Raw genomic sequence first — 27,686 nt, 5'->3', positions numbered from 1 at the left:
AAATGGTGTGGGATAGAGCTCATAAGGAGCTTTCAGTTTGTCAAACAAAATCAAAGGTGACAATAAAATTACTCATGTGCTCAGTGATCCTCCAACTCTGAGCTGCTGATGAATTCAGCCTTAGCCATATAATTTGTTTCCTTTTCAACCAGTGCAGGCCATCTTTCACACACACACACACACACACACACACACACACACATATTTCAACACGTCTAGGCTCTGACTGAGCAACTTTGTATGTAGGACTGTTTTCTTTTGGGCAACCTTGGCTCTTAAAAATGCAGATGACAGAAACTCCCACTGCCTTGCAGATTACTGTGTTGATCAAATATAAAGTGCAATAGCACAAGTGGGGTCTCTGCATGCTAACGTGAAGGGACAGCCAAAAGCTTAACCTTTGCTTTGTTAATCAGGCAGCTTGAAAACAAAAACATAGAAATGTCTCATTCACAACCACAGCATGATACACTTGGATTTAATTAGCCCATTCAAGAGTACCATGCTCTCATATAAAATCTTTTATCTGAGCTTGCTAAAACAGAGGCTTTGCTCTTTGGCCCCTCCCCCCACCTTCATTTTCTTTACAATGACTTTCCTAGTAAAAGTCTCTTTTCTGTGTGTGTGTGTGTGTGTGTGTGTGTGTGATGAATATAACGCACGCGCCAGACAGGCATGTTGTGGAAGTGAGGTTTACAGTTAAACAGCAGAGCAGTTTGTGGGGAAATGGAGTCTAGAAAGTCCATGGGTAGGCAAATAGCAGGAGGACAATGCAAGGTATCTATCTCAATTTTATTCAAAGTAGACCTATTGAAATTAAGAACCCTAAATTATTTATATTCATCAGTTTCAATGGGTATGCTCTGAAGAGGAACAACATTGCATATAGCCCAAAGTATGTGAGGAAGACTAGATGGAAACAGGGTGTACAGCATCAGACCAGTAGGTTACCATGAACATAGCATTCTTTAGAAAGTGTACTATTGATAGCCATAAATGTTGCCTTTCATATTAGAATGTCTGGGGCAGGGATAGGGAAATAAACACTACCACCCACTTCTTTTGAGGGTACCTTTCCCTGAAGTTACGCATATGTCCTAGATAGCAGCAGACAAACAGACAAGATGCTACTAAGTTGATAGAACAGGATGCGGGTGGCGCTGTGACCAAACCTCTGAGCCTCTTGGGCTTGCCAATCAGAAGGTTGGTGGTTTCAATCCCCACAATGGGATGAGCTCCCATTGCTCTGTCCCAGCTTCTGCCAATCTAGCAGTTCGAAAGCACGCCAGTGCAAGGAGATAAATCAGTACTGCTGTGGCGGGAAGGTAAACGGCGTTTCTGTGCACTCTGGCTTTCATCATGGTGTTCTGTTGTGCCAGAAGTGGTTTAGTCATGCTGGCCACATGACCCAGAAAGCTGTCTGTGGACAAATGCCTGCTCTTTCGGCCTGAAGCAAGATGAGTGCCGCAACCCCATAGTCACCTTTCACTGGACTTAACCGTCCAGGGGTCCTTTAGCTTTACTTTACTTTTACTTTTCTTTTTTACTAAGTTGATGTTAGCAAGCAAGCAATGCAAGAAGAGAGAAGGTGGTATCTCTTCTTGGTTCATCTTCATCATCTTTGCATATTGCCTACCAAAGATTTAGAAGACTCATTCCAGATTTAGCTGTCTTCCTATCCTTCCCCGCGAGGAATTATATGCAACTTGCAAGTTTATATACTCACTACAGCATACAGTAAGTGGGGAACCTCTGCCCCATGGGCCTAATTATGTCCATATGTCATCCCCATTTGGCCTGCAAGACCCATGCCCACCTGCTCTACACATCCTGTCACAAATGACATCAAATGTGGGACCGGTAAAGACATTGCTGCGTGGGCATAAACTGGTGGTCTGGTGTCATTGAGATGTCAGGTGACTGACAACTGGTCAGCCATGCACACCTGTCAAACTTTGCCCACAGGACTTGGGGTAGATTTAGGGCTGGCCAATATCTGGTTTTCAACATTGTGATAAATCATCAGCTAAACATTGCAATATACCGATGTATCACGTTGTCTGAAATAAGGATGGAGCTACGTAGAGGCTGGCTTCACATTCCCCCCCCCCCACACACACACATTGTGGTTTTTGCATAGATTGCCAGGTCAAAAATTATGAAACTGATTATCACAATATGGACTTCAAACTTTGGGCGATCTATTGATATATTGCCCAGACCCAATAAGGATCTAGTTTCCCATCTCTACCATACACCAACTGAAGTTGGGCTGGTCTCCTCTACGTATAATATGTGGCCATACTTTTTTGCCTGTCTGGTGAAATTCCAACAAGATTATCTTTCAGTCTGCTGTAGCAATCTTCTGCTCCTTCACTGGGCCCAACAGGTATTCTGCAGTTATTGAGTGAGGCTTTCCAGCAGCTCAATAGAAGCAGGTAAATATGATTATGATTTTGTACAAACAAGATATTTGGAGCAGAAAGAGGTTAATTGACTTTCCTTCAAGGTCATGCCAGCAAAGCAATGTCAGAATGAGAATTTCACCGCAGTTCTTTGGTCTACTGAGCAAATGTCTAATCCAGACAAAGGAGCCCCCCTGCCCAGACAATTGACTTAGCTCCTAAATCACATTTTGCACATAGTGTTAATGATATTGCGTTCACCTCACTCAAAGATGAATTTGCTAATGTGTGCCGCTCTTTTGACAGTGTGATAATTCTACACTTGCTGTGGTAAAGTTGTCACTGTAAAGTTTTCCAGTTTTCTATACTCTTAGTTGAGTACCGAAAATCTCTAGTAGTGCTATAAAATTCTCATTTGAAAGTGTATATAATGTGGACAAATTTTCTGGATAAAGAAACAATTTAGAAATAGAAACACATGTTGCTATGTCAGCCAGAAGGAATAAGTAGTGTTGAAATCTTGGTTTGAATTGTTTTCTTTTTTAAAAAAAATTGTAAGCCATCCAGAGGACATTTTCCTATATGGAAATCTTTTAAATAAATAAATGTTGTTAGATCCTCCATTGCTTATAAAGGCTTTATAAATCTGACAGCAGTATTTTGTGAATCAATTAAAAAATTCATTGCTTTCTTAGTGACACTAATCAGCCTTAAGTGTAGTGATACTAGGTGATTAACCTAACTTTTCAGTTGATATTGACCTACGTACAGGCAGGAAGGTTAGGACAAGGGTGTGTGTACTTAGTCCTCTATTAGATCAGAGTTTGAAAGTTTAAGTAGGTCTTAATTAAGTTAGTGCGCCAACTTTGGGTTGGTGTTCAGCTCAGGAATGAAATTCACCCTTATATCTTTCTCTCTTTATTTCTAACATAGTTTTCATTCCTTTTCATCTGTAAACTGTGCAACATGGTTGCCCTGAGAAATATTTAAAAAAACATTTGAATTATGAATTTAAAAACCTTTAAAACGTAGAGCAAGGAGTGGGTCCTCTTTCAACGTTAGAGGGTTCTCAAGTACCACTAAGAGTATGGAATAAACCACAAGCACAAAAATCAAACATTTTAATCAAGTAAATGATGGGATGTTTTAAACTGGGCATTTTCTTTTAAATCTCAGGTCCCAACACCCTGGTACTTTTAAGATGTTTATGTTTTCAGATCATTCCAGTCTGATTGCTTTAGCTTCTATAAAAACACCCCCCCCCCTTTGAAACCGCATTCTTGCCTTGCAATAGTTCTGCCTTAGTTCCTGCTTATTTTCTAGACGTTTGTAACCTTTCTGAAATATGTGCAATGCCACCTCTTCCTTGTCCCAGTCTTCTCTTCAATGGTCTATTGGCTTTGCTGCAGCTCTCCCACCTGGGATCTTGAACAGGGTCTTTTTTACCAATGGGTTCACTATCCTGCTGCTGCAACAAATCAATAACCTCAAGTGGGAGAGTCCAGTTCTACTGTTGTAAATAGTTCTGTGGCTTCCTTGTGGTTTGTGGTTGAGAGTTTGGTGTTTCCTTTAGGGCAGGCATAGGCAACCTTCGGCTCTCCAGATGTTTTGGCCTACAACTCCCATGATCCCTAGCTAACAGGACCAGTGGTCAGGGATGATGGGAATTGTAGTCCGAAACATCTGGAGAGCCGAAGGTTGCTGACCCCTGCTTTAGGGAAACTAACTAAACAAAACTGAAAATAGTATCTTATTCCTGCATCTTGCAGTTATCGAGTGTTGTGGAGCGCAACTCTGTGCTTCGTTTTTTCAAAGTATCTGAGAATAAATCCTGTAAGATCATGACTGGATTATTGTTGTGTATTATTCCTTCAACATTTCTCAAAACTGTACAGATCTTGTCTTTCTTTTTAAAACTGTGGAAGCACATAACAATATTGTTTTTGGGGGGCTGCATCACATAGATATGCTGACATTGCTCTCTTCATATCTTCTGGGGACAATTCCAGGGAAATTCTGTAGTATTATCTCATTCTGCCCCTTCTTTAAACCTGCACACATGTAAATTAACATTTTGTTAAATGTTTTCAACTTCCTCAGGCTTAGACTTAATGTCTTTATTTTCCTGAAGCAGCCTTTTATTTATCTATTTTTTGTTCTGGCTGCAAACTTAAATCTATGGTTACAGAAGCAGTGTCTCCATCCAGCTTTTCTGCTATTACATCTCCCTTTGCTTCCAGAGCTGCCATTCCTTCCTTCCAGGTTTCCATGATCATGGCTTATAAGGAGATGTGTTGTGCTTCAAACTCCTCCTGAGTATGGCATCCATTCTTTCCTCCCTTTTGAAGCTGCATTTTCTGCTATTTTAGAAGGGACAGCTGCCATTTTGTACCCTCCAATTATCGTTTGAGCCTCACATGGAGGGAAAGCAGCTGTAAAGAGGAATTGGGAACAAAAGTGTTGGCAGGGAAGTGTTTGGAAGGAGGCAGGTGTTTATTCTTAGAAGAGGGACGCAGGTGGTTCTGTGGTCTAAAGCACTGAACCTCTTAGGCTTTCCACTCAGAAGGTTGGCGGTTCGAATCCCCATGACAAGGTGAGCTTCTGTTGCTCTGTCCCAGCTCCTGCCCACCTAGCAGTTCAAAAGCACACCAGTGCAAGTAGATAAATAGGTACCGCTGTGGCGGGAAGCTAAATGGTGTTTCCGTGCACTGCTCTGGTTTCCGTCCCATTGTCCCATTGCACCAGAAGTGGTTTAGTTATGCTGACCACATGACCTGCAAAGCTGTGGACAAACACTGACTTCCTCGGCCTGAAAGCGAGATGAGTGCTGCAACCCCACAGTCACCTTTGATTGGACTTAACCATCAAGGGGTCCTTTACCTTTTTACCTTTACCTTTATGCTTAGAGAACTTTTGGAAGAAGCTTGAACTTTTCCTGATAACTTTTTGAAAATGCTTCAAGAATTGGTGTGTGTGTGTGTGTGTGTGTGTTCAACTATCTAGCCAGAAGAAAACAGGATTGTTGGCCTGGATTCCGCATTCTCTGACTGCCAATGCAAGGGGGTGTTGTGCTGGCATAAGGATGAGATAAAGGTTGTGCAATACAAAATCCAGTGCAAAAGTTGTGCCAGGAGAAGCTGGTTGTGCAACTGGAAGTGTCGGTGCTACAGCAATTTGTTGTGCAACCAGCTACGAGAACCATGCTGGCCTCTTGCACAAGTCACTCCACCAACACAACTGGTAAACTGCTAAAACACTAAGTGCAACATTGAATTTCTCCTATTCTTTCCTATAGTTACTATATAAAGCTAAAAAACAAACAGAAGAGAAAGTATTTTTTTAAATGGAAATATGAACCTTGATGGGAAGAACTAATAATGGTCATTATAATTTACTTGAAACCCTTTTCCAGACTGAACTGCAAATTCAGTATATTTTACAGGGAAATTTTCTTTTAAAAGCATTTTCACAACGTTTTTTATATATGTGTAGATTCCACCTAAGACTAGTCAGAGGGAATGTTATATCTCTGGGCTGAAAGCCACAAAGAAAATGCAGCAAGGAAGAAGCGGGAAGGACTTTTAAAGGGCATAAGGAACAATCACTGTTTTTCTTCTTGTTATATTTATTTCCTGCCTTTTATCCAAAAAGCTCAAGGTTGCTTCTATGGTTCTCCCCTTCCCTATTGGATCCTCACAACAACTCTGTGAGGTAAATTAGGCTGAGAAATGGTGACTGGCCCAAGGTTCCCCTATGATATCGTAAATTAGATTCAGAACAAAATGACAAGAGCCCTCTTTTGGCATGAATATGTGCAGGACAAAAACTGGGGCAGGGGCACTTGTGCAGCCCCCACCCCACCCCCGGCCTCCCCACATGTACTGAGCATACACCCTCCTGCTTTAGTCTTCCAGCACTGAGAGGGAAGGTCTGAAGAGGGCTTGTGAGCATATTTAGCTGAACATATGTAAAAGCTTTCTTGGAATCAGGAAGCCTGATAGTGGCTGGGTTCCCAGTCATGAGGAAACTTCTGAGTGTATCCAGCCAAATGTGCTTAGAAGTTCCCTTCAAAGCATCATAGTCTGATGTGAAGCTGGCATAGCTGTTGGGGGCAAGGCTTGCCTTCTTCTACAATTTTAGCCTCTGCATCTTCAGGCTGAACTCCTGGAGAGGACTTTTCTGTTTGTGTTGTTAACGGATATCAGCTAACTGCTTGTTCTTGTACCTGTATCCTCTGAAATTCTAAACAATGAATCTGTTTTATCGTATTATCTCCCATCCCGTCTCTGTGGCTCCTCTCGTCTGCTTGTTTGCTTGACTGAATAGTCTGTGATTCAAAAAATATACTTCCTTAATCTCATGCCACTGAAAAGCCAACAGAAATGTTTGTATGGGGTTCCAGTTTGAATGCGCTCACCTTGATGGTAGACTTTCCCTTTAATCAAAAGCCCATAATCTTAGTTGAGAGAGGACTATTAGAGTTACAGGAATGACAGAAATTTCTGAGAAACAGACCTGTATGCCTTTGCTTTAGTAGGAGACACAATACAAGACATGGCTTTATGTGCTGTTAGTATAAACTTGCAATTACACTTACTGAAGAAAAGAAGCAATACAGGGCACAGAAAGCTGTAAGCTGTTGTCAGGCTCCTGAAAACAAATGCTGAGACAGGTCTAAAGCTTCCGTCTGAAAGCCAGGCCTACACAAAGCACGCTATAATGATCCACTCCCAAAATGTGGAACACATAAAAGTCTTGCCCACCGGAGCAAGAAACTGTCACAAAGCTCTCTTGTAAAGTGTTGTTTCCATGAGAATACATGATGGGCCTTGAGTGAAACGTCCTTGGACAAGAGCTTTGTCTCTTACTTATGAATCTTTCTTGCAAAACCCTCATGGATATTCCATTCCACTTGAATATCTCCATGGGTGAAATAAAAAATGGACTGAAATTAGAATTTGAAATGCAAGTCTTTATTTTGATGCTTCCATAAGGATAGTAATGTTGATCTAAGGTTGTCATATTTCACAAGAGAAAATCTGGACAAAAAGTCGTCGAGCTTTTGTTTTGCCAAAGTTGTTGAACTTTTTATAGGAAATTTGCCAAAAATTCAACACTTCCAAAATGGGCTGCATTTAAACTGAATTCTGAAAATTTAAACTGAATTCTGAAAATTCCGCCCAGATGCCATTTTTGAAGGATGAATCCTGGCAATGTCTGGAAAATTCAAGGTGTATGGCAGCCCTAGTTGATCTGTTGCAGCAAAGACAAAAAAAATTCTTGTGTCAGCTTAAAAACTATCTGGGTTATTAAGGCATAAAAGTCTGTGATCATCAGATGCATGAAGTGTAATTCTGAGTTAAAGAGATAGGTATGGCTTTGGAGTGACAGCTAACAGTGAGGTCAGAGGGATGCAGGAAGTAAAGTGACATTGATTATTATGTAACTAACAGTGGGAAAAACTGCAAATCAAAACTTGAATATTTGACTTTGCATATGTGCATTGTTCTCAATTTAAAGTCTCAATTTAAATTCCCATCTTTCACTCCTCTGTAAAAAGTATCATTTTTGTTACATTGAAAATATTTCCATTATTAACGACAAAGTGTTTGGAATTTGCAAACTCCAAACATTACATTAGCCCTCTGTATGAAAAGCATTTCATAGTATCATGCATTCCAAGTACTCCATACTGAGATAACAGTGGCCCCAGCATTTTGCCTGCAGACTCAAAACGATTTCCTTCTATTACTGCAGTATATGTTAAGAAGCTGTTGCAGCTGCATTACTGGTTACTTAGCAGTCATCCACATTCTATAATGAGTAGCTTTTACTTCCATCCCGAAGAGAATTTAGGCCATTGAAAACCTTGTCTTCTTGAATGCCTTAGTGCCTCTTTGGTATTGTGCAGGACCATAGTCAGAGAGGAGAAAGCTACTGACCCTAAGCCTTGGGGCAGAGATAAAGCTTTTAAATCAAATTAAGTAAGCTCTCAAGATGTGTTAGCGTGACACGGCACAGCATCTGCCACTTCCAAAGCCCACAACATTGAGCATCCTGCTGTGGAATTTCAGGAGTGGGGGCAGAAGTCAAACACTCTTGCAAGAACAACAGAAATGCTGTTGATTCTGCTGTCGACTCTACCCAGAACATCTTTAGCATGGTTGATAAGAGATGTGCCCTTTTTTTGCCACAAACATACAGTGGGGAAAGTGAGGCAATTGGGTTTGTAGAGTGCTCCCCTCAAACACTACCTTTTCCCTCTGCTTTTCAGAGGTGTGCATTCATTGGTTTCCTTTTCTGGTTCTACTTACTGTAGTGCTTTCCCCCTTCCTCTGGGGTCTCTTCTTCCCTGAGTGATCCTAGACAATCAGGGAACACACAGGGAATGTGATGACATCATAACAACATTCAGATCTGGCTACATGTTAACAACACTATGGACAATTGAAGCCGGCGCTTTGCCCCCAGTATGAATTAGTGTGGGGAGGAAACGCACATCTGCCAAGGGAACCATGCCGCATTGTCAAGACAGAGAGCACGGACCTTTTCAACATTTCTGCACTTTGCAGATGTTTTCAGTCACTGTTGAGGGACCTGAATGATTGGGTAAAGGGGGAGGCACTTTTTTCATTGGATGAAAAAAATAATGATGTGTCTCTCCCCTCCCAGTTTCAGCTCAGCTTTCAGGTACAACCGCTGCAGGTAAACCAGTGTTTCCCACAACAACAAAAATATAAAGCAGGGGTGGCAAGCTTCTAAGAGACTGCGATCTACTCACACAGTTAAAAACTGGCAGTGATCTACCCCCTTTTGGGGGGTTCAGATCACAGTTCTTGAGTTTCTTTAGGGAGGAGGAAAGCGACAGTGAGTTTTTTTTAGGAAGGAAAGCCCTGTTTTTGGTGGTTCAGGTCATTTTAGGGGTGCAGGGCAAAGATGTTGAGTTTTTTTAGGGGAGACAAAGTTATTTAGCTTCTTTGGGGGAGCCACTGATCTACCAGTGATCTACCACAGATGTCCAGTGATCTACTGGTAGATCACGATCTACCTGTTGGACATGCCTGATATAAAGTATGCATTGCATACACACCTGTGTAGTGGGAACTTCACCTGAACTGGGTACACATACAAGGGTGTTCAAAGATGCAGGTCCATTGTTCATATTTGATGTATTTGATATGAGGAACACTGTTGCGCTAGCAGTGTGAAAGCCACAATAGCATAAACTGTGCTGCCCTCGAAAGAAACAGGGGGTGATGTGCCCATTGGGACTGCTAGGATGACAAACAAACAAACAAACAAACAGTAAGTGGAGCCAGAGCCAATGATAGGCAGAAGCATCTCCTGAGAAGTTGTAAGTAAGAAGGCAGCCAAGAGAGAGTTAGCTGAGGGCAGAAAGGGCAGGTAGGTTGCTGTCCCACTAAACTCAAATGAATCAGCCTCCACTGATCAATCATTTGTTTTCCAAACACCACTTTGTCCCCAGCAGAAGATATTGTCTTCTAGAAAGAGAAACTGAACCCCTTCGTAGGTGAATAGCAAACCAATCATTTGTAAACAAAGAAAACAGTCAAGGGCTATAGACATTCTTTTACCGTACGATCCTTGCACATATGAGGCCCTATGCCACCATCATAAGCACATGTGAGAGTAGACTTCGTTACTTATTTATTTATTTAAGAATTATATTTCGCCTTTCAATGCAAAACCTCCCAAGGCGCACAATGGAAAAAAAGTGAAAAACATTGATCTACATCAGAATGGCTGGCGGGGTGGCTTCCCCCCACATAACACAAATGAAATGCTCTACTGACCATGTTTGGAGATGGCTTTGATTTCACAGCTCTGACTGCATCCAATATTTGGGTAACGACACCATTTTCCTTCAGCCCACATTGGGCTGGAGATCATGAGATTGATTTGCTTATTTTGCCTTCTTCTAGAAGCTGGAGCTTGGTCATGCAGCTGAACTATTAGAAGCTGTCTACTATGCTATGGTTTCTCCTGTTCCATCCCCAGTCACTGACTGTGCCACACTGGTTTACAGGGATTTACTATCACTGCTGGAAACTCCAGCTTTGAATAGGATTGATAGTGCATGCCTGTCATATTTCAACATGGGTGCTGTTCTACAGAATGGGGGCAGCCATTATGCATGGCACTATACAAAATAACTTGATAACATTTATTTTTTATAAATCTCTTATATTTTAATTTGATACTTACATTTACATATTTGGTAGAAAGTGTATGCAACCTTTAGTTCCCTCCTTCCCCAGCCCTGATTTATAGCTTTTTTTAGAATGAAGGTTGCCACCTGCCCCTAAAAATGGGATTGCCCATTTTTGGGACAAAAATATCTCCTGTCCCATTTGGACTTCAAACAGGACGCCTCCCCCCCCCCCCAATATCTGAGTTCGGCCAGCCAAAAATGCTGGTTGCGTCACTGTTGGTGCAGCTGACAAGGAGCCCAGCCTGGCATGAGCGACAGTAGAAAGAAGGGGAAAGGAGAGACCTCCTCAGCTGCCAGCCACTGCTTTAACACTGTGCAGGTCCGCTCTCACTTGACTCCCTCTGCCACTCTGATCTGACCTCTCCTCCTCCCTCCTCCACGCTCGAGCCTCTTCTGACGTAAGCATGTGCAAGTGGCTAGTGCTGTGGCTCAAGTCTCCCATAGGAGCTGCCCCTGCCTGTCTATGTGAGTTAAGGGGAAGAGTGGGGCCAGGGTGGTGAGGGAGTTGGAAGGCCAAATTTGGGAAACTCGTCTCTACAAAGGGGGCAGGATTCGGTGCCCCCCCAATCCCTACCCCCGACCTGTCCCATATTTTGCCTGACCAAAGGTGACGACCCTATTTAGAACCAACGCTTGTGGTTAAACCTGCAACAAAAGTAACATGATTTTGGGTGCTGGACTCCACCCAATTGGGCTCCCATACTTTTATTGTTCTTTGGAAGTCACTGCCCTGTTGTCATGCTTACAAGAGCTCCAGTCTATTTAGAACTGCCCTGTATAGTTTCAGTTTCTAAAGATACGGCTTCAAAACCACCCTCTTTCAATGCTCAGCCATCAGGGCCCTTTTAAAAAGCGAGATTTATAGTGACAATAAGTCGGCAAGCGTAGCAGGAGAGCGCACAAAGGGAAAAAGGAAAAAAAAAACAATAGCAGCCGAAATAACCGATTCTGGCTGCTTCCCCTAGAGAGATAATTATGCAGCCACTGTCAACGCGCAGTTCAGAATCAATTTTCAGATTCATTCCAGATCAAATGTTGCATCCAAAAATAAATATTCCACTATAAATATTAACATCAATGAGCAAGAGGAAGGAAGGAAAGGGGGACAGAAAGTATTGGAGATCCAGGAAAACTGAGGAGGGGGGCTACTCTTGCAAGCCAAGCCTGCATTGTAAAAGTCACATTGGATGTGCAAATCGCACCAGTAGTGGTACCCAGGCCAAAATATGTCAAATTGGAATATTGTTCCAATTTGGCAATGTTATTACCATTTGAAATGCTTATTCCCTGCCCCCTCCCCGCAGGCAACTTCATATCCATCTTGTTCCATGTTACAAGTGTAGCAATAATGTATTCTTCTCCCCCCAACGTTTGTTTCCCTATAATGGTTTAAAACACGAATTGTTAATTTGTGAATAAGTTAGACATTTGGGGACGTTGTTACATCCTCGTTTTGCCTCATAGCCATTGTAGACCAGCAGCTAGGAAGTTGGGCTAAAGGACCTGGGCTGAGATCCTGAGACTGTTTTCAGTATTGCAAAATTCCTACACGGAAGACACTTCCATGTAGGAATTAGCACGTAGCTCTCAGAGCATGTAATCCGTTCACCTTAAGGCACTCACTTCACTTATTTATTATTGGGGGGGAGGGGAAGAATAGCATGAATGCAAAAACCAAGGGATTTGGCTGTTATATATTGTGGCGATTACACATTGCACCCCCTTTTTATGTCCCTTGAATATCCTTTAAAATAAAATGAAAAATTGCAGCTGGTATGAATAACTCTTTCAAGAAATATCAAATTAGTACCAAAAACATCATGTTTGCCTGAATTACAGTTGTACTATTATTAGTTATATGGACGTAAAATCATAAGGCAACTAAGAGAGTATTGAGAGACACTGATGAAGTTTGAACATCCCCCCCTTTTCCTTACATTGTGCAAGATAACACAGGCTGCATTGTTAAAATACTTCAAAATCACATAATGAAACAGTAACTACTAGGCTGAAAGCAGCACCATTTTTCCGCTAGTGATTCTGCGCTTCTTATTTAGGTGTGATGCAATTACCTTCCTACAGCTTGAAGTTTTATACAGCTCTTGTAGCAATTAATTCTCCTAATTTGCTCAATAAGGCTCTTCTTGATATATATCCTCCTTCCAGCATTTAAATCAGGCCTGTACAATGTTTGCTCCCACCCTGTCCTAAGCCAAATATAGCCCCCAAATATATGCCTGTGCCTTTGCAACCCCAGGCAGACAGAAAACCCAAGAGGCTTACCGGCTGTGGGTGGACTACTGAATATGGCTGGTGGGTAGCAGAAGCTAGCCTGGCATCTTATCAGCAGTGAGGCTGGAGCAATAAGGCCACCATTGCTTGTAGGGAGCAACTTGCCATCTTTGGTCTTTCTTGTGCACAGGCTTAAAGTTATGAAAGTCACGCAGTCACTCTCAGGTGGGCACAGCAGTGCCATGACCAGAGTGATGGAAGAGGAAGAAGAGGAAGAAGAAGAGGAAGAAGAAGAAGAAGAAGAAGAAGAAGAAGAAGAAGAAGAAGAAGAAGAGGAAGAAGAAGAGGAAGAAGAAGAAGAAGAAGAAGAAGAAGAAGAAGAAGAAGAAGAAGAAGAGGAGGAGGAAGAAGAAGAAGAAGAAGAAGAAGAAGAAGAAGAAGAAGAAGAAGAAGAAGAAGAAGAAGAAGAAGAATCCCCAGGCCAACCAACCTGGCTGGTTCTGAAGCAGCAGTAGTCATCAGCACCAGGCTCCAAGTCCTGCCCTCCACAGCTGCTCTTCCCCCCCTAGACAGCTAGTTGCAGCCCATCTGCTTCAGATCTCAAGTTGGCATTTCAGTAGCATACAGGGGGCAGGGGGGACATGATGCCCCAGCTACCTGGTCCCTTTCTTCAGAGGCCACCCTGCTCATTTGTTGTGTCATTATATGGCAGAGTAGGAACATACAGAAGATAGAACTCATTGAGCTACCTGATACTGAGTCAAACCACTGGTCCATCAAGGTCAGTGTTGTGTACAGTAGAATCCCAACTTGTGGCCCTGCAGATATTGTTGGACTCCAACCCTCATGAGAACCAACCATCATGGTCAATGGTCAGGGATAATAGTGCCCTACTCCTTCTCAGCAGCTTCCCAAGGTTGTAGACAGGAGTCTCTCCTAGTCCTACCTGGAGATGCCAGGGATTGAGCCTGAGACAAAGCAGATATTCTATGGTTTAGCTACTGCCTGGGACCTACAAAAAAACGGAGCCAGCTCTGGTCACAATCCATGGAAGCTTGACATATATATTTCTCTATGCTATATTGAAAACTACGTGGATAAAACAAACAACACTCCTGTTCAGTGAATCCTTATACTGATTGACTTTGTTTCAGAGCAAAAGTAAAATTACAATCAATTTTGTAACAGGCGTGCAAGTCTCATACAGGCAACCTCATCTGACAACTGCATGCACCGCTGTTTTGTCATATAAATAGGGTGCACACAAGCTCAGAAGTCGCAGCCTGTTGTGCAATTTGGAGAAGACTTGTGCTGATCTGCTCACCATTTGAATGTTAATGGAATTGCCTTCTGCGCAGGAATTTTGAAATGCTTGGAGGTTCATCACAGCCATCCACTGATGAATGGCTCTGTGAAATTGACTGTTTCCCAGTCTCCGCTTCCCATCTATAATATATCGTAGTCACCTACCTTGCAGGGTAAATGAGTAATGAAATATGGAAACATTATGATAGATCCCGAGGCCTAGGAATAAGAAAGGGTGTACATTTACAAGAGCATTTTCCATTACAGTTTAAAACTGGTGCTGAATTTCCATAAAGGGAGAGATTTCTCTCTAAACACTCTGCCCGTAAACCTTCTCTCTCTATCTCCCACTATACAAGATCCTCTTTTGGTCACTATGCATATCCTCAGTCTTTGGATGTATGCACACTAACCCATTTGTAGCACAAATATGTAGTTTTCCTCAGCCTGGAATCTTTCATGTTTGTCTTTAATAAGCTGCTTTCATTTGATTGATTCTATATTCTGCTGTCCACAAAGGTGGGGGCAGTTACTTGGTATGCATTTAGAAACCCTCCCCGATTAGGATATCCACACATTTTCCTCCCTGCACATGTTCCAGGTGAATGAAGTGGTGCTTGCAATCTGGGTATACATCCACCCACAATGTCATTGGATAGGTGCGGATACTGCCCCCATTGCTGGGACTGCCTACATCTGTTTTCACCTGTTTTTGAATGGACACATATGGGGCTGTCTACAATAAACCTACAATGAGCTTTTATTTTCAGAAAGAAACCAGTTGCTCAAAAAGTGTTTTTCAGAGCAAAAATATGCAACAGATCTAGAATGTGTAGGGGGGGGGGGAATACCAAGCTCTCAGTCTCCACTGATGTTTGAATAAAATGTGTGCAGCACTGAATGCTGATACTAGCAAGAGATTCTGGAGCTGAGCTTTGGAATTAAGCCCTGCTTATCGTGTAAGATTTCAAGTCTATGAATATTAATCTCCAGACTCAATTTCTCGTATGCTCTTTTTGCCAGATGCTTATCCCAATTCCGAAGTGATCTATGTGTGGACTCATAGCCCAGCGGCGTCCGTGGTAGTAGCAGAAGACGGCTCAAGGCTTAACCAGTATCACTTGATAGGGCAAACTGTCGATTCTGAGAACATCACTACCAGTACAGGTGAGGAGGGAGAAGGGACACTGTTTTGGGGAACTCGTGTGTTTATTTTTGCAAAAGGTTTAGATTCCCGAACATCAAAACATCTAAGTAACACATCACAGAAACATTAGAATATCAGAATGAAACAAGAGTCAGGCGGATTCAAAAAGCTGGTTGTGAACAAATTCAAAAACAATACCAAGCTAGAAAAAAAAATCAGGTTTTTTTTCCTAGCTTGGTATTGCACCATTAAAAAGCACACACGGTGCAACGACACTGAAAGACAACTGACCCACTTAGCCATGGGATATTGTCAGCCATGGGGTACTGTTGTGGTCTAACAGTGGTGTGGAGGAAGAGTTGGTCTCTCAGGTTACCTGGTCTTGAGATACAGAGGATGTTACTGTATATACCAACAATAAAACATTGAGCTTGGCTTGGTAGCATATTGGCAGCCACTGCAATTCCCTGAACAAAGGTGTTACATGATAATAGTAGTCTTCTTCACACAGCAATCTAGCAGCTGCATTCAGCACCAGCTGCAGCTTCAGGATCAACCTCAAGGGCAGACGGAAGTGCTTTGAAATAATCAAGTACTGAGGATACCAATGCATGAACCACTGTACCTAAATTATATGAATGGCTGTGGGTGGCACCTCAGCCAACGGTGGTAGAAGTGGTAGAAAGCACTCCTAACACAGAAGCCACCTGGATCTCCAATGTTTTAGTCAAGGTCGAAAATGAGAGATTCACTTCTGGAAATTTCAGTCACATTTTTAAGGTCATTTACCACTGGTTGATTATATTTTCACTTCCCTATTTTGTTCTCACAGTGAGCGTGGATAAATAATTGGTGCTCCCTTGCCCGTCTTATTTATGTATCGTTGCATCTGTATCCCAGCATTGCTCCAAGGAGCTCAAGCATTCTCCCCCTCTCCATTATTTTCTCACAACAACCCTGTGAGGTGGGTTAGGCTGAGAGGAAGTGACGGGCCCCCAAGGTCACTCAGCAAGCTTCATGGCTAACTGGGCATTAGAACCCAGCACTCTAACCGCTACACACTGCTGTCTTGTTTGGGTGTGGTGGGTTGGGAAAGGAGGCAATACTTGCTCAAGCATGCATATATACCACTTGCTTGAGCAGAACCCACTGAAAAGCCTTGTGACAGGAATGGGGAACTGCAGCTCTTCCCATTTTGGTGGACAACAGCTTCCATCATCCCAGACTCCCAGCCCCATGTTGTCCGGGGCTGATGAGAGTCAAGAGTTCAACAGCCTCTAGAGAGGACTACATCCCTGCAGGAGGAGAAGCTGTCAGAAACACTTGACCTGTGACGCCTCGTTCCCCCATGCAAGTCATCACTGGATACTGCAGTGCTCAAGTGAGAATACTGCATGTGTGCGCCACCAGTTCAGTGGCTTTAATGACTGTGAGCATGCAGTCAGGTTGAGGTATGCCTGATTCATGCTTGGACAGTGTCCAGGATCCAAAATACCACATGCATTTTCAGTCTTTCTCTGCCATATATGTGTGACACAAGTGTGTCATGCAGAGACTGATTTTGCATGCTTTTTCTCATGTTCAATTTGGGCCATCACACATCTAGGCTGATGCGTGTGCCGCTTGGCCTACATCACACACTCTTTTAGGTGTGTGGAGGAGGATTCCAGTCTACTGTCCGTGCCTGGCTACATGTGTGCATGAGACCGTAGTGATTCTCATTTAATTAATACAGAGTGAAAAGGCAGAAGCTTGGGTATGTACCCAAAGGCAGCTATAGGTATTGTGGTGATAAAGGAGCTTAGTCACAATCTGTAAAACAGAGATGGGGAACCTGTGGCTTGCCAGATACTGTTGAACTACAGTTCCCATGGGCCCTATCAGCTGAAGCTGATGAGAGCTGGGGTTTAGCAACATCCAAAGGGCCCCCCAGTTCCTCACTCCTGCTCTAAAAGTGACAGCAACCTAGCAATCCAAAGGAAATGCTATTCTTTGTCCATGTCCTGAATACAGGAGGACACACCTAGCAAGCAGCATAAATCAGTCCTTGAATACCTCTTGAACTTGCCATATTTTCCGCCCTGTCTCTTTAACAGCTACATGAGCACAAATCCAAGAGGCGCAGCATTCCGTCCTCGGTGCACCTCTACAACCCGGGGGAAGCTGCGCCTGTTGGATGGCTGCCTTCGTGCAGCTGCTCCACCAAAGCCCAAATCTTTTGCGGCAGCAGCGGCGGCAGCAGCAGCATAGTCCGACACTTTGGCGCTAAGGAAAGGAAGGCCCGCTTGCCTGGGCACTTGAGGGGAACCGGGGATGAGGCGACCGCAGCTTCCCCCGCGTTTTGCAGAGGCTGCTTTCGCTCTTGCCGGCTTATTCCCCTCCTGCAGGAGGCAAACAACCGCCTACGCGTTTTGATCTCTCCCTCCCTTTCTCTCGAGCTTTAAAATGATTTGTTTGATGAAACGCATTTGGAGGCGGGCGGGGGAGAGGGGGGAAGTGGCAGCTGTTGCCTGGCTTTGCAGCGTGTCCGAAGGACCACGTGGCTGCAAAGGAGGCGCTAACCCGAAGGATTCTCCCATTTACTCCCTAACTGGAAGTGGAGGCGCCAGATGTGGCAGCATTAGGGAACTAAAGAAGCTTTAATCCCGGGCCCGGCAGCCACCCACGTGAGACCCCCCCCTCCCCCGCTCCCGGCCTGGCTCGGGGTTCTATGTCAGGGCAATCCTGGCCGGCGATTGGCTGCGGCGCGTTCGGAGGGTGCGGAGGAGGACAGCGGCCCCGGACCAAGGCCCGGGAGTCACATGGGGGCGGCAGACAGAGGGGCTGCTGCCTGCAACAGGTTACATAACGGCCTCGCCTTCGCTGCTGTGAACGAGGCGGGATCGGCGTTGTGCGGTAATTAGAAACTAAGCACCTCGCCCGGGGCGGAGGGAGCAGAAGAGAGAGCAAGGGGACCTCACGCTGCGCCCATCGGGGGAGACGCCGCCGAAGGAAACGCGGAGCTCCTTTGTCGCCGGGGTGGTGGCGCAGACCTCCGGAGGAAAACCAGCAGGGTCCCCCGGGGCTGATTCAGGAGACTTATCCGGGATGGGGCGGAGGAGCTGCCTGTTCGATCAGGGGAAGGGCTATTTTTAAGGGATCCCTTAATGGAGACAAAGGCAGACACGGGGCTAATGGGAAGAAGAAGCGATGGCACAGCTCCAAGCTGCCTCGTCCGCATCCGTAAAGGCGCCCGCAGCTCTTCCCAATCGGCGACCCGTCGAGAGCCCAGCGGGCTTCTTTTGAAATCCAAAGGGCGACAATAAGGGGGTGGGTGGGAGAGGAGGAAGGGGCGGCGGCGGAACGGAACTTCGCACGGAGCTCCACAAACCTGGCAATTGTCTGATCCAAGCTAAGATCGCACCGATTCCCCCAAACCTCACACCCAGGGCTCCACAAAACAAGCGCGCACCGATCCACAAGTCAAAAAGCTTTCGTTTTGTTTGGGGGGAGGGGAGGAGGGATGGTGGAAGTTAGAGGAGCACCTGTACGATGAAACCAGGGCAGGCAGCAGCAGCAGCAGGCGGCCGAGTTTCTTACCAGTTCACCATCATCGCGGCATTGTTCTCTGCGATGAAAGGCAGCTCCCCTCGAGCCTTCAGAATCGCCAAGAGGAAGATCCAGAGCGCGTGCCGAGGCATCTCCTAGGGTCGTGCGCGGCTCCTCGGAGCAAAACCACAATCCCAAGCGAGCAGTGGGCACTCCAGGGTGCCAGGGGACTCAACTCGGCCAGTACTCTGCAGGGCACTTGCGAAGGGGAAAAAAAAAGCTGCAGCCTCAAGGAAGCAGCAAGATTCGTAGCAGAAATCAAAATGTTAGTGCCCGCGGGCACCGCCTCCCTTGAGGTTTCCAAAGATTTAAGCAAATAAAATGTTGGTTTTCAACATCAGTAGGTTTGCTTTTCTTTCTTTCTCCCCCTCCCCGTCTTCTGCTTTCTTTCCCCCCTTGCTAACGTCCCAGGTTACATCTGGGCAGGCTGGGTTCTGATTGCAGGGTGGATCACAAAGAGCAGGACACAGATTGTAACCAGGGATTAGCAAAATACAAAAATCCGATTTTACACAGGGGAAGCATCAGTCAGCGATGGATTTTCTGGGCTTCATCAAGCTCTCAGGAGGCCTGTAATCGGGGTTACTTGTGAACGGATTTCCAAGATGTTCTGTCCTTCCACAGAGCTGTGGGATCTGAAAATAAGAGCATAGACCCTTGAAAGAATTTCACAGTTTGCGTATTTTGCTCCTGCCTCATTTCCCACCTTTGCAATTGCTTCTTAAACTCCCCCCCCCGCACACACAGCACCAAACAACCTATAAATAACATGCCATTTTTTAAACCATGTAACAAGTGGTGGGAAGGTGGAAGGTTTGGGATGATATGAAGCAGATGCTCTCACAGCGAGGGCTGAGTCTGCTCTTCACTGGGGACTGAAATCAAGTTGGTCCAAAATCCACACCATGCATGGATACTGCCTGCAATATGCCTGTTGGAAATCAAAGGAGCCAGTGTGATGTGGTGGCCAGAGTGTTGGATTATGACCTGGGAGACGAGGATTCGAATCCCCACGCAGCCATGAAGTTCATTGGGTGATCTTAGGCCAATTGCTCACTCTCAGTTTAACCTACATTGCAGGGTTGTTGTGAGGATAAAATGGGGGTGGGGTGGGGAGAACTATGTATGCCACCTTGGCCTCCTTGGAGGAAAGGTGGGATATAAAGACAATAAAGAAATAATGTGTTGCTTTCAGTGGGGTAAGCATGATGCGGAGGGCTGCTTCTGCATGTGGGTCACCTTAACTCAGCTGCTCTGGTTAGCCAGAAGCGGCTTTGTCATGCTGGCCACATGACCCGGAAGCTGTCTGCGGACAAACGCCGGCTCCCTCGGCCTATAGAGCGAGATGAGCGCCGCAACCCCAGAGTCGGACACGACTGGACCTGATGGTCAGGGGTCCCTTTACCTTTACCTTTACACCTTACTTGGGATAGGGTGCCAGGCTCCATGGAACCATTTGGGACAGCCACTGCAGGTCTTTTCTAGGAAGCGCCAATCTCAAGAAGATATTCTGCAGTGGATCTCAGATGGAAAGACCTGGACTCAAAGGATGTAGAACTTTAGGGCCTTGCCAATTTTGAAGAGCCAGGTGCCTTTTTTGAGAAAAAAGACAACACTTTCCTATATATTCCTTGCTCTCACTTGGACCCATTTGGTGCCTACTTAACCCTAAATGAGACCCTAACTAAGTTTTATTGGGGGACTTGATTTATTTATTTTAAACCAGACTATGTTATAGATCCAGCATATTCAGCTTTTAGCCTAGGTTTCTCCTCACACCAAATATACATCTCACCTTGAGTGAATCCTGTTGCAAGATCCGAACCATATACAATCTCTCCACAGTCTGGAGCTCCTGAAGTCTGCTTGGTAGGAATTCCTATGTTCTCTGAATGTTGAAGAACTCTTCATGTATTCAGCAGGTGCAAAAATTGGTAGCATAGTGGTCCTTTATAGTTGGCCATGGCATCACCTTGCCACTGGTGCAAATAGATCCACATATTTATGGATTATTAGGATCAAAGGAAAATTCTCTGTTAAGGTGTGGACTGGATTGCATAGAGAAAATTTGCATGGGTTCAGCCCTGGTGATGTCATCACTAAAGCTACAAGGAGACAGTAACTGCAGTCTGTAGATCACCCTGCTATACAAATGTAAAGGGTAGGAACTCTCTGTGGAAATGATACAGACCTTCCCCCATGAGATGTGAGGGGGGTTCCTCCAGTGGAAGCCACAGAAATGTGTCCATGTGGCAGTAACTATACTGCATCCTTTGCCAACCTGGTGCCCTCCAGATGTTTCAGATCACAATCATAGGAGCCAACTCCTAGGTCCCTTCAGTAGCGCCAATAACATATTTGAGGGGGGTCAAACCCACCCCACCCCCAGTTGATGGGCATTTTCATTCTGATTGTCTGTGTGCAGCACATCTTGTGATTGATTATGCTGGGTGGGGCTTATCTGCCCCCTCCCCAATATCTTATTCAAGTTGGTACCCCTGATGGTCACTGTAATCTAAAACTTCTTGAGGACACCAGGTGGACAAAAACTAACTGATCCTCCACAACAATGGGAGAGAATCCTGGGCAGTGCTAACTGTCACTGAAAATGGTGGCAGAGGCATGAGGATTCCCCCATAAGTTGTGCAGTGTTCCAGAATAAATACTCCACATAATAGCTGCTCCATAAATAAACTCTTATGGGGAAGCATTTTCCAGCAGCATCCACATGGGGCCACTGTCAGGAAAACGGCCTACTCACAAGTAGGACCCTGGCAGAGACACATGCCCGACTGGCATGTTCCCTCCTTCCTGGGCAATCGTTCGGGAGCTTCTTAGCCTTCCTCAGCCCCCAGACATCTCAGTGATTGATGCCAGAAGACATCAACACACTCTTAGGCATCTGCAGAGTTTGCCCAGCTTGCGTGACAGACCACAGCAACTCAGCATGTTGGCTAACCTACTTTATTACATATAATACACACAGAGCTCTTCAACATGGCATCAGACAGCAAAGAGAAAGAACAAAGGACAACAGTCCCACTTTAGGGAACACAGTAAGACAAAACATCCTGTCTACCGCCACTTCCCACTCTGTGGAATCAAAACACATACCCAGTCATGTGATAAACAATAAACCCATGACTGCACACAGGGGAATGAATCTCCCAACAACAACCTCCCCCAATCCATGCACTGTGCTGCAGTCAACAGTCATCAGTGTAACTGCAACAAGCATACAGACATCATACACACAATATACCTGTATCACCCATTCCACCTTTGGAACTATCTTCAACTGGATTGGCCTTGGGCCTTACCATCTTGCAGGGGAATGAATCTCCCAACAGCCACAACATGGATTGAGTGGGACCATGGGAGATCACTCCTCTTCACCAACAACTGGGTAGATGGGCAGGGTACTAGCACAAGTTGAAACATCATGAACGAAGTCTACGAAGCTTCGGTACCAGAGAGCACCTCAGCTTTGAAGTAAGCTTCAAGTGGATGGGACCTGCTTGGCTCTAACTGAGTCCACACCTTACTTTATAGCATAGTCTGCCCCCCCAAAGACCTGGGAACTGTAGTTAAGGGTGCTGGGGATTGTAACTCTCCTAGGGGTAAATATTTCTGCGGATTCTTTGGGGTGGAGTGTTTTAAATGTACGGTGTGTATGCTTTTGTTCCCAGCCAGTGGCTTATGATTATAAAAAAGAAGTCCTCAGTTCACTTCTTTTGTTTGAACCATCCAATATTATCATATGGAATAACTGCTAGACAGAAGACAGCTGTTTGCAAACCGGTGCTCTGGCTTTTGTTGATAACTTGTGTGTGTCATTCTCTCCTCTTCTGCCACCTTAGGTGAATATACTATAATGAGAGCACACTTTCACCTGAAAAGAAAGATTGGCTATTTCGTCATCCAGACTTACCTTCCTTGTATTATGACAGTGATCTTATCCCAAGTATCATTTTGGTTAAACAGAGAATCTGTCCCTGCTAGAACAGTCTTTGGCAAGTATTTCACTTCTCTCTGGTATTTCTTTTTAAGTGACCTTTACTCTAAGGCAGGGGAAGGAGAACCCTAACCAGGTGTCCTGGTGACCTAACCACCATTGGGTAGGAGGCAATGCTTCACTGTTCCCCTGCCAACCAGTTTTCCCCTGTGCATGCCTCTGTCTCAGGCAGTTCATTGCCTTTTCTCTCCACCCCCTCAGCCCCACCAGCAGGGTCTGAAGGAAGCAGGGGCCACAGCCCTACATGCAGCTTCAATCACAGAAGCAAGGAAATGTAACATTAGAGTCCGCCATCAGACAGGAAGCTGTATTCTGACATCTCAGCCAGCTTGCAGCCTGATTTGGGCAGAGGGTACAGTTATTCCTGAAGCCAAACACCATGTGTCACATTTATCATATCAGTCTACTTGATTGAAGTAGTGACCACTCACTTTGTACAGATTTTGACCATGCCAGGGGAACCTCACTGCCAGAACCACCCATATAATGTAGGCCAATGATCACCAACCACTTTGGACTTGTAGGCATATATGCAAAATGGAGAAACTCTTGTTAACACCACACACACACACACACACACACCCTGCTGCCAAGCACACATCACAACCTGTTCTACAGGCTGCAATTGAATGCTTCCTTCAATCCTACTTTCAGCATGGGGAGGTCACCCTGGGGGTACCCTGGAAGGTCTCTGCAGGCATATGTCTGTCCCTGATCCACATGCTGTTAGTATCTAGTTTTAGGTCTTCATCCCACATTATGACTTCTATTTTCCTCCCTCAGTATTGCACATCTCTAGAGTTGATATATTGGGGCATTCGCACTGCATCAGGCTTTGCAATTTCCAAGGAGCCGATCAATGCTTAATAGCAAGCGCCATCTTTAGAAGTATTAATTATTCATTTTATTTCTTCATCCCCTAATTGCAAATGTGGCTCTAGGTGACATACAAAGTCAGGGTGTACATTTATCCATGTTTTTAGGCCTGTGCTAATAGGCATTTTACTGCATTTGCCATCGCCTGTGGCTATAAGCAATAAATATTTATTGGATTGGGCATACAAAGGAAGATAAAACAAAATCAAACCGCAATTCCTGCAAGTCAACAATTTGCTTTTCAGCAGAACAGCCCTCCAAGGCAAAAACTCATCAATTGCCATCAACCCACAGGAACTAAAACCAATGGTGTGTTTATATGAAATGTCGGTGAGGTTGGTAGATGCTAAAAGATGTTCAGTATTTAAGATGTTTGGGAGAAGATGGAAAGTCTAAAGTGTAGGTACCAGGCAAACCTCTTTACAGAGAGCATTCCGCAGATGGGAAGCTACTGACGAGAAGGTCCTTTCCCTTGAAGCCACTCTCCCTACTTCATGATGAGAGGACACTTGGAGAAGGACCTGCCAAGATGATCTGAGGGCATGTTTGGGAAAAGGCGTTCCTCCTTCGTATCAGGGTCCCAGGCCTTATAGGTCAAAACCAGTACTGTTCATCTAATCCAGGCATGGCCACACTTGGCCCTCCAGCTTCTTTTCGGAGTACAACTCCCACCATGCCTAGCTGACAGAACCAGTGGTCAGGGATGATGGGAATTATAGTCCCAAAACAGCTGAAGGGCCAAATTTGGCCATGCCTGATCGACACAAACCTTCCTCAACCTGACTTCCTAGAATAGGAGCGCCATGGGGGGGGGGGCCGAAGGGCCAAGGCGCCCCTGAGGGTACATGTGCACACCATGCATGTGTGACATGCAACATGGTCACATCAGAAGCCATGTGGCGTACGTGTGACATGTCAGCACTCCATGCAGCGTGCACAAGTGACATCAGCATGCACGAGCAATGTCAGTACATCATGCAGTGCTCATAGCATGTGCGTATGGTGCTGGCCCCCTCAGCCAAGGGGGCAAGCTGACATGCCTGCTCTTGAGATGTTTTGGATTGCAGCAGAGGTGGTTTTAGGGCACCAGTTTGCCTGCAATGGGCGTGAAGCTGAGAAGGGCACCTCAAAACCCAGTAAGGGCTTGTCTGGCTTTGGGAAGGAGGTGAGAGGGCTCTGACAGAGTCCCAGAGTCCTCCTGCCACCTTCCCAAAGCTGGGCAAGCACTTTCAGGGCTTTGAGGAGGAGGAAGGAGGGCTCTAGGACCCTGCCAGAGCCCTTCTGCCTCCTTCCCAAAACTCAGTGCCTTTTACCCAGCTTTGGGAAAGTGGGGTGAGGGCTGGAGAGGGCATCAAATTTTGGCCTTGTACAGGGTGCCATATTACCAAGGTCCACCCATGATTGCAGCTCCCATTGTTCCTGATTGTTGACCAGGGGCTGGGGTTGATGGGAGTCTGAAACATATGGAAGGCACCCAGCTGGAGAAGGCTGACCTAAGAGATGCACAGCTTACAGGTAATTCTAAAAGTTGCTCCTTCTTTTCTTTTCAAGGGGTCACTACAGTCCTTACCATGACAACTTTAAGCATCAGCGCCCGCAACTCTCTACCAAAAGTGGCCTATGCTACCGCGATGGACTGGTTCATAGCCGTGTGCTACGCCTTTGTGTTTTCTGCACTCATTGAATTTGCCACAGTCAACTATTTCACAAAAAGAAGCTGGGCCTGGGATGGCAAGAAGGCATTAGAGGCTGCAAAAAAGAAGGTAGCCTGGATTGCTCGGTTGGTTAGAGCATGGCGCTGATAACGCCAAGATTGCAGGTTTGATCCCCGCATGGGACAGTTGCATATTCCTGTATTGGAGGGCATTGGACTATGTGATTGTCAGGGTCCTTCCAACAATATCAATTCTACGATATGTATCTCTTCGAAGAGATAGAATAGTTATCCTGAATAGGAAGGTGGGAGCTCTCTGACTTGGTTAAAAATCAAGTGAACATAATCTACAGGAAGTGTCCTTGTTGCTGTGATCTTCCACAGTGCCATTCCACTGGATCGCCCTCCTAACATTTCACAATGTTACTTAAGCAAAGGAACTATCCCTTTGTCTTCAGTGAGACAATGGATTTCATGGGGCCAGTTCTACCATTTGATAGAGTAAGCTAACTGCCTCAACCAGCTGATTCTGAGCAACGGTAAAGGGCAGCAAACGGTTACTGGTGTAATTTACTGCTATTGTATGTTACAGCTAGACAAGGAAAGGCACTCATGGGAATGTCTACCCATGCTATGCAGGCATGAGATGGCCCAAGTGGATTGGGGGTGGGGGAGAGGATTGCCTCAGGCCCTAAATATCTGAGAACAAGACTACATTTTGCTATACTTTTTTGGCCTGGACCAAAATATCTGGGTAGGGTTTCTCTCGCTCTCTCTTTTTTTAAAAAAGAGAGCAAAATAGAGAGCACCAGTTCCAAGCCTAAGGGGTGGTAAAGGAGAAAACCCTTTTTTATTCTCTCTGCGTCCTCTTGCTAAGATAAATTCTGTACACATCCAACCAGAGGATGCATTCTCAAACTGAATGAAGATTAATCGGTTGTGTTTGCCATACAATCAGATTGATGTGGTGAAACACTACCCCCCTCCCCACGTTTTCAAATGTGTATTTGTGGAAGCATTTTTAGAATCTGGGTTTATGAATCTGAAGTGCCCTTACAGTTTTAGCGAGGATAAGAATCCACTAGAAGAATGCAAAACAGACACCCGTTTAGTCCTCTTTAAATCACTTCAATTGCTTTTATCAGTGTTAAGGCATAAATAATCTCTGCATACTGCATACCTCATCTTTCTTCATGTCCTAAGTGTGCATTTCTTTTTCTTTTTTTCACCAGTGTTCTGGTTTTCTTTTGTTTTGCAGAAAAAAGAGCGTGAATTGTTGGCAAGCAGAGCCATGAACACTTACCCTACCGGACGGATGACCCCCACCTTAAACTTACCAAAGGACTCTGCCCCTGCAGTAATCTCCAACGCCGCTCCCATTCCAGTCAAGCCCGCTGAAAAACCAGCCGAAAACAAAAAGACCTACAACAGCATCAGTAAGATTGACAAGATGTCCCGGATAGTATTTCCGGTCCTGTTTGGAACTTTTAACTTAGTCTATTGGGCTACGTATTTGAACAGGGAACCTGTGATCAAAGATGCTTCTTCAAAATAAATGGAAGGACTTTTCGAATCAAGTGTTAGCCATACTTGCAAAAACAAACTCTACCAAGGAGAATTTGAGGTTCCAAAAGACTTTCTACCTTTGGGCAATATTCTTCAGGAAGTTTTTGCATGTTTAACAATATGTACAAAAAGAAAAAAAAGGAAAAAAATATATTATTGCCTCGATTGTTTCTACATGTAACCTCAGATATTTCCGGCAATTACATTAACGGCAGCAGACACAAATCTTTCTAGGACAACGGAAGACATGAGACATGGCTTCTATTGCTGCTGAGTAACTTGCATTGATAGTTTACAAATGAAATAGGGTATATTTTTTAAACTGTTTGGGCATATTGCATATCTGCAGTTTTTTATACTTTGAATGTAAATATCGGTGGCAACTGTGGATTCTGCCATTGCAGAAAAGTTCATACAAGTTATTTCGGAGTTTGTCAGTTCTGGAGTATTCTGGCTAGGATCCAGAATCCTGCAGGCCCATAACTTGGCTGTGCATATGCAAGTAGATGTTCACCATCTCTCGTGTTGTGCTCCTCCTGGCAGGTTTTTGGATTAGTGGCGATCCACATATGTACACTTGGGTTGCGTGCGCATGGTTGAGTGGGACACCTATCACAGATCAGAGACCACAGGCTTCATCTTGCCTCACATCGCTTCATGGTAAG

The 27,686-nt window shown here is 44.8% G+C and overlaps 2 protein-coding genes across 3 annotated transcripts in view; one reads left to right on the top strand and one right to left on the bottom strand.

Moving 5' to 3' along the window:
* The window catches only part of GABRB3 (gamma-aminobutyric acid type A receptor subunit beta3), a 184,791-nt gene extending 165,688 nt beyond the window's left edge, over positions 1-19,103 (bottom strand). The window contains 1 exon segment of the mRNA XM_033147529.1: positions 18,902-19,103. Within this exon segment, the coding sequence (XP_033003420.1) occupies positions 18,902-19,002 (101 nt within the window). The 5' untranslated portion in view covers positions 19,003-19,103.
* The window catches only part of GABRA5 (gamma-aminobutyric acid type A receptor subunit alpha5), a 63,481-nt gene extending 36,135 nt beyond the window's left edge, over positions 1-27,346 (top strand). For both annotated transcript variants that reach the window (XM_033147530.1, XM_033147531.1), the window contains exons 7-10: positions 15,199-15,342; positions 22,771-22,923; positions 25,353-25,564; positions 26,714-27,346. In XM_033147530.1, the coding sequence (XP_033003421.1) occupies positions 15,199-15,342; positions 22,771-22,923; positions 25,353-25,564; positions 26,714-27,010 (806 nt within the window). In that variant the 3' untranslated portion in view covers positions 27,011-27,346. The remainder of the gene's footprint in view (positions 1-15,198; positions 15,343-22,770; positions 22,924-25,352; positions 25,565-26,713) is intronic.
* The last annotated feature ends 340 nt before the right edge of the window (positions 27,347-27,686 follow it).

This window comes from Lacerta agilis, chromosome 4 (genome assembly GCF_009819535.1).
Source record: "Lacerta agilis isolate rLacAgi1 chromosome 4, rLacAgi1.pri, whole genome shotgun sequence".
Taxonomy (NCBI): domain Eukaryota; kingdom Metazoa; phylum Chordata; class Lepidosauria; order Squamata; family Lacertidae; genus Lacerta; species Lacerta agilis.
This window is presented reverse-complemented; position numbering and strand designations above follow the sequence as displayed.